This window comes from Rhamphochromis sp. 'chilingali', assembly GCF_963969265.1.
Source record: "Rhamphochromis sp. 'chilingali' genome assembly, chromosome: 13".
NCBI lineage: Eukaryota > Metazoa > Chordata > Actinopteri > Cichliformes > Cichlidae > Rhamphochromis > Rhamphochromis sp. 'chilingali'.
The window spans coordinates 14,210,249-14,217,807 of record NC_137940.1 but is presented as its reverse complement, the minus strand read 5'-3'; the positions used below and the strand labels follow the sequence as shown (position 1 = coordinate 14,217,807).

General features: G+C 50.5%; 1 protein-coding gene across 1 annotated transcript in view; it reads left to right on the top strand.

Moving 5' to 3' along the window:
- Window positions 1–3,068: 3,068 nt before the first annotated feature.
- The window catches only part of ppargc1b (peroxisome proliferator-activated receptor gamma, coactivator 1 beta), a 58,426-nt gene continuing 53,935 nt past the window's right edge, over window positions 3,069–7,559 (top strand). The window contains exon 1 of the mRNA XM_080900571.1: window positions 3,069–3,280. Coding sequence (XP_080756697.1) covers window positions 3,200–3,280 — 81 coding nt within the window. The 5' untranslated portion in view covers window positions 3,069–3,199. The remainder of the gene's footprint in view (window positions 3,281–7,559) is intronic.

Below are 7,559 nucleotides of genomic sequence, written 5' to 3'. Positions count from 1 at the left end.
CCTCTCTTTTATGACACTCGCTGTATGCATACTTTGCATACTTCTAACACTCGGTCTCTGCCTCGTGCTTGTGCACTCCTCACTGACATAATGCATAACTCGGCCCCGCGTTCATGCATTAAAGCACAGAAAAGACCAGAACTGTTGAGAAACATGAACATTCAGACCCTCAAACAGGTGGCGCGGATGCTTCCCACAGACGTGCTGCTGTCCCAAACATCATCAGTCACAACTACAAAATAAGACTTGGATCGAGGAGCACGTTTCTGTGACCGACAGCAAAATGAGAGCAAAAACTTGGCTCTGCAGTAATCACATTACAATCACTGTGTGCGTCTCCATTTTCCCGCTGCTTTCTATCTGGAACAGCTGCCATTACACAGACTCACAGCAGTCACAGCACATTCTGCAGTCTGCATGTCAATGAAGCTTTGGATTGCATCATACAGCAATAATGGATCGTTATGTAATATTATGGGCAACGTATCCTGGAATGCATTTTCACAATAATCTGATAATGTTACAGTACATGAAACACGCAGTCACATTAAAGTTGATTTATTCTGCTCATTTCCATCTCCACTCTTTGTTCCTGGGCTCTATCAGGGCAGCTTTGCATGATTCACAATTCAGAATAAGCCTTCTGTATCCTCCCCCGTCAGTCCTCGGTCTGAAACGAGCTGTTTCTGTTCACACCTGGTGCTGCGTTAGTGAGATCCTCAATTTGTGACATCACACAGATCCCAGAGGAGAAACGCTGTGATAAACGAGTGTTTGAAGCAGCCTCACAGGGTTACTGTTTATATACTGACTCATCATTAGAAACTTTGCACCGGAGCACGAGATACACTCACCAGACACTTTATTGTGTACACCTGCTAATACCAGTTTGGACCTGCTTTTTTTTACTGAAAATCCCACCAGTAGCAGCCTGAACATGGACACAGGCAGGATGGATCCATGCTTTAAACTGTCAGACCAGGAAATGTTTCTCCAGCTTCTGTTGTCCAGGTTTGAGAGTCTGTGTTAGCCGTAGCCTCATTGTCCTGTTCTTACTGACAGCAGTGACACTGGTGTGGTCGTCTGCTGCTGGAGCCCATCTGCTTCAAGGTTCAGAGATGGTCTTCTGCAGACTTTGGTTGTAGCGAGTGGTTATTGGAGTTATTGCTGCCTTCCTATCTAAGCAGTCTGTCCATCTTCCTCTGACCTTAGCGAGTCATTTCCTCCCACAGAGCTGCTGCTGGCTGATTATTTCCTCTGAGCTCAGAGATGGTTGGAGATCAGTGTGTGAAATACTCAGACCAACAACCATGCCACATTCTTTCTTCATCATTCTGATGCTCAGTCTGAACTTCAGCTGCTCGTCTTGCCGTGTGATTGGCTGAGTAGGTATTTGTGTAATAATCAGATGAACAGGTATACCTAATAAAGTAGCCAGTGAGTGTATATGTTGGGGACGTTAAAGCATCTTTCTGGTATAACTTGGGGTAAAGTGAGTATGTGCTGACGTGGAGCTGACCCTGTGGGATGACTCAGGTCAGACACAGCCGGCTCTGTGTACAGCTCACACTTAATCCGCTGCTTCGATCTCACACAGAGAAATCAATCAATCAATCAATCAATCAATCAATCAATCAATCAATCAATCAATCAATCAATCGAGGCTTTATTCGCCACATGCAGGTTGCCCTGCAGTGAAATTGGACCCGACCTCCCCCCCGACCTTACACGCACAACACCGACATCACATGGGGATACAGGTCGGAGATCGGTAGCGTTACAGAAAACAAACACTGAAATATACACTACAATTGGAAAGTACAAGAGGAAAAAAAGAGACCTCTACTCATGCTTGGCTCCTAGGAGGACAGCATGAGAACAGGAAACAAAAAAACTCCTCTGCACAAAAAAGCACATAAATGTCCACAGCACAACATTATGGAACACGTGACAAGCCACAGGGTCGGGTGGGGGGTGAGGAGTAATCCGAAGCAAACACAGCAGTCATCCTGCCCAGCGCTACCATTCCAGCGCGGGCTCAAACCCGCCGTGTTCCCAGGAATCATGAAGTCTGGCTGTATCCAGTGAGCTGGGAGCAAAGCAGGCTCACCTGCCCGGCCTGACTGACCGATGCTGAGCCCACCTGGCTGATTTACTCATTTAAGAATAATTAATCAACATAATCTCAATTACAACAAAGAAAGACTAAAGTAAATACTGCAGGCTGATATCGGCCCTGCTGATCAGTTTATCAGACAAAACATGAAGTTTCAGTATTTCACAGCACCTGCAAACCTGCCCCTCTTCTCCACCCAAAGATGGAGGTGGGATTGATCCAAATATCGATAGTACTGATACAGTTATTGGTATTGGATCGATATGTTGTTTCTGTCCGCTAAGCTGACCCAACAGGCACGTCTACATTCAGGAATGCTAAAAGCTGTTTTGTTATTGCTGCTCATTCAGATGTTTTCAGGATTTGTAAATTGATGGTAATTCATCCTGTAAAAGTGACGCCGCGGCTCAGAAGCTGGAATTATTAAAAGTGTCGGTAACACCAGCCTGCAGCATCACTGGCACCAGGGCACAGCGCCGAGGCCCTCACCTGAATGCCTTCGGCCAATGGCAGCAGGCTGACTCAGTGACTGACAGAAGTTGGCTTTACAGTTGCCTGGCAACCGCCACAGGATGCTGTCCACACCTGTGCTTTTCAAAACAAAGTTATGAAGAGTCTAGAGTGAGGAGCAGGTGTGTTACCGTATGTGTGAGAGAGAGAGTGTGTATGTGTGTGTGAGGGAAAAGGAGAGAGAGAGAGAGAAGAGAGAGAGAGTGTGTTACTGTGTGTGTGTGTGTGTGTGAGAGAGAGTGTTACTGTGTGTGTATGGGTGTGTGTGAGAGAGAGGGAGAGAGAGAGTGTTACTGTGTGTGTGTTTGTGTGTGTGTGAGGGAGAGAGAGAGAGCAGCGGGGTCCGGGCAAATGACGCCACACAAATTAAGCCCCCCGGGGGCCGCCTCTGGGTCCCGGGCCTCATGTTTGTCCCTGTGTGGGCGCTCAGGTACGCCGATCCTGACGCTCGCGATCCGCGCACGTGTGGTGTGCGGGTGAGCAGAGGCGCCCCCTGCAGGCGCGCTCCCGCGCCGCTGCTCCTCCTCCCGCTATACTCTCCGCCCGGCTCCGCGGCTCCTCATTCAGTGGAAGATGGCGGACTGCGCGGCGCTGCTGGATGAGGAGCTGTCGTCCTTCGTCTTCAGTTACCTGACAGAGAGCTCGCGCAGCCAGGTGAGAGACCGTCCGTGCACATGCAGCTCTGCGGACCGGGGCGCGTGAAGGGAGCCAGCGGCGGCATCCCGACCCAGTCTGCATGCGCGTGGGTCCGGGTGTGTGTGTGTGTGACTTTGACGCAGTGTTGGAGGAAGTTTTCTTGTCGGCACGCAGACCGGGACACGTGTTGTGTCCTCACGCGTGAACTGTTCGTCATATTCGGGATTAAAACTGGTGTGTGTGTGCAAGATAGTGTCCGTGTTTGGGGACCTGTCTGTGTGCGTCCCGCTCCGGTCTGCCGGTCCCGGTGCCGAATCCGGTGCTGGTGCTGTGAGCGAGGAAGGGCGCGCGGCTCCGCTCAGGTGAACTCAGAGCGTTTTGTAAGGCTTTGCGTAACCGCGCGTTACAAAACGTTTGTTTGGGTCACGTGGTGTTTTTTTCCCCGTTAAACCGGTGTGTGTGTGTGTGAGGGGGAGAGGTCACCGGTGAATCGGGGTGAGGATGATGATGGTGATGCGTGGAGTGGACCCGCGTGTATCCGAGCAGCCTCGTGCTGTGCGCGGAGGGAACTCTGCTCGTGCACGCTCCTGAAATGAAAAATTCTCACGCGACACCGGAACTTATCGGCTCTGATCTCCATCTGCTGCGTGCGGGGCACACGCGCAAACTATTCCGTCTGTCCTTGTGCGTGTGCACGTGCGCGTGTGTGAGTGGAGATGATCAGGCTGAGGCTGGGGCGGTGGGGGGATTTGTCACAGCTGATTGGCAGCTTAAGCAGGTTACTGTGAGTGTGTGTGTGTATACAGGGGAGACTGTGGACTATTTATACACTTACATGTACTTTTACACACACACACTGTTACACACACACACACACAGTATAGTACGTTACAAACACACAGCCTGGGGCAACCCTCACACACATCATAGTAAATATAATCCCACACATCAAATCAAATCAAATCAAATCACTTTTATTGTCACATCACATGTGCAGGCACACTGGCACAGCACATGCGAGTGAAATTCTTGTGTGCGAGCCCCACAAGCAACAGAGATGTGCAAACACAACAACACAAACGAGCAAAATACAAGAATGGCCAACCTGAAACTAATAAATATATGTACAATATATAATAGTGTATGCATTTCTGGATGTGTATACTAAATATTTTCCTGTGTGTGTGTGTGTGTGTGTGTATACACATTTTTACAAATTAAATAGTAAAAAAATAAAATAAAATAATAATAATAATAATAAAATATATAAAATATACAGAGTTGAATATGTGCAAAACAAGTGGCAGTGTGTGTACTGGTGTGTGAGTGTCCATGCTGTGTGTATGACATGTTTACGTGTGTGTGTCTCCAGCTGGTACACACACTCTGCAGTCTTGAGCCGTGTTGTTGTGAGCAGCAACACGTCTCTGGTGCTTCTGAGCGTGTGCGGCTGAACTGAGAGTGAAACGTGCGATCAGAACATGAACAAGTTTGCTCTGAAACAAAATGGAGTCGAAGCTTGGCGTGGAGCGGCGGGGACAGCGATGTGGACGTGTGTCCTGCGAGGCTGGGCTGCAGAGTCCTTGGAGATAAAGAGCAGACGAACCAATCGGGTGGTTGTTGCTATCCCTACGTGGGTCCTGTACAGAGTGATAAGGTGCCGGTGCGCTGAGGTGCATGAACATGTTAATATTCACTGAGGTTATTGGAGCAGGCTGCTCTCTCTCTCACTGTGTGTGGATGGCTCTCGCCCCTGCCGGCTGCTCATTGTAATACTACTCTCTCCTCGTGACCGGAGTTACAGAACAGGCCCGCTGCAGTCATGTGAGCTGTAGTGGAGGAAGGGAGGGGGGGAGGGGGCGTCACCGTGACGTAGGCGAGTGCCAGCACCGCCTCCTCCCCTCCTCCACCTCCTCGTGCTTCTCTTCTTCTCTTTTCATACTCAAGCTTGTCATTTCCTTTTCCTGTCGCCTGTCTTAGACCTGCTCCCTGCCTGCTGCAGCCTCTGTGTGTGCTGTTTCACTAACTTTGACTGCTCCACAGCATTTCCCCAGTTTGCTTTGAGTTCTTGATGAGCAAAGCAGCAGACGGCTCAGTGTTTGAAAGGTCAGGCTGATGCCGTCCTTCAGTGTTTCCTCCCAGCGAGCGGCGTGCAGACAGGTCGCTCTCAGCTGGAAAAACGTTCACTGCAAAATGTGATTTTAGATCAAACGGAGTCAGCTGACGTGTGCTGGGAGAGCGCAACAAGCAGCTTGTTCAGAGCTTAAATGAACTGTGGACGCCCGGGCCAGCCAGCCAACCCCAATTGCAGGGGCTGAGCGCCATCAGGCTGCCGGCTGGATCAGGTGTGTAAAATGAGCAGCTGGCTGCAGCTGGACTCTGGGCAGGGCTGGCTCGAGGACACTCACCTTGTTTCACTGTAGCTGGTCAACGATTAGCTCGGCTTGGCGACTGTGACCTTGCAGCCACAGAGAGTCATGTGTGTCGACTGATGTCAGGAAACGGGGGGACACATAGGCAGACGTTCCCGTCTTCACTGCATGTGTCTTGAGGTCACGGGGCACTGAAGTGGCTGCACCTGTTTGTGGGCGTCGTAAAAACCGTTCTGTGCTCCTGAAATAAATCCTGAAGCATGCAGAAAAGTCTGAACGCGCTCAGTTTAGGGTTGGAGCAGACGTGCCCCACCAGCCTCACCGCTGTGTTTGCGCTGGGTGAGACGCTCCACTCAGACTCCAGATATTTGAAGCTCGAGGACGCGGAGCGTCAGGACGTCCTCTCAGGTATCCACTCCAACCAGCAGCACACTCGTGGCTGACCTGGTGCTGTGCAGGAAGCAGCTCAGACAGTCTCTCAGCTGAAGTTTGGACCATTCTTGGTGTGAAGGCTTTCAATTGTGTGGTTAACATCATGAAAAGGATCAGAGGCTGCTCACAGCTGAGTTTAAAAAGGCCCCACACACACTCTGTGAAGCACTCTGGGCCTCCTCTGGGCCCAAAGCCACATGAGAGCTGTGATGAAGCTGAAAATCGCTCTGTGCTGTTTATCGTGTTCATTTCATGGAGATTTAGCCCATTGCCACCATGCCTCTGAGTTCGTGTGTGGCGTCAGTGCACAAATAGCTGACAGGAGCAGTGATGAAGGGTGGAGATCATGAGAACCAGAGCAGGTGTGTTCCTCCTGTGATGCTCGGCCTACCTGACATAAACCACATCAGTCTGCAGGTGGACTCTGACAGAGGTGAGCTTTGAAGTTCCAGGGCAGCGATGGATGCAGGCATCACATCCAGAAGCAGACAGGATCTACATCTCTGAAGGTTTTCTCCATTTCTCCTGGCCATTCTCCTTCTTTTATCTGTCTGTGGGAGTCGTGATGTGCAGTGCTGCAGTGCAGTGTGTTCAGCTTGCAGCCCTGCAGTGACTCACCTGTCACACACACACACACACACACGCGCGCACACACACACACACACGCGCACACACACACACACACACAGCGGCAGTTTTAGATGCAACGTGTGTCCAGAAGCGATGTGTGTGTTTACCATGCTGCTAATATACACTGCAGTAACTCGGTGTGGCTATTGGAACACCTGCCAGACCGAGTTCAGGGCACAGGAAATGAGCGGTAAGTGGGCAGGTTCCGAGCCAATGAGAGCAGACCTGCTGATGGTGGTGTGGATCGTGTTTCCTGTTGTGTGTGTGTGTTGGGAATTTGGTTTCTTCCTCTCAAATCCCTCCGAGGTTCATCAAGAATCCGCCTCAGAGCCTGGCCACCTTCAACGACTGTGTGTGTGTGCATGTGTGTGTGCGCGCGCTCTGCAGGTGAGCGGTCTCTCTGTAATGAAGGATTCAGCATCACAGATGAGATTTTGGTGATTTTAATGCTGCGTAAGCCTCACCTGAGTGTTCAGGTGCTCTGATCCTCACGGTCATTCAGTGGTGTCACATATTCCTGCAGATAATCAGCACTGACCTCCAGATTCAGGCCGGGCGAGCGTACCTCCTCATAATGTGCCGTTTTGTGTTTCTGCTCTGGAGTAGCTGAGGCAGCGTCACCTTTAGCCCAGTTTCCATAAACGGGGCTAGCAGAGGCTTACTGACCTCACAGCTGCTCAGAGCTTCTTCTTTAACCACTTGAGTCCGCTGTCTTCGTGCGCATCGTTTTCCTCCTGAAGCTGTGGCTGAGAGCCGTTGGTCGTGCTGTGGGTTGCTTTGGTCACTTTGAGCTCTCCGGAGGATCTCGTAGTGGAATAAATGTGTCAGCAATCCTCTCTCACATGCACATGTTCAGCGTGTAA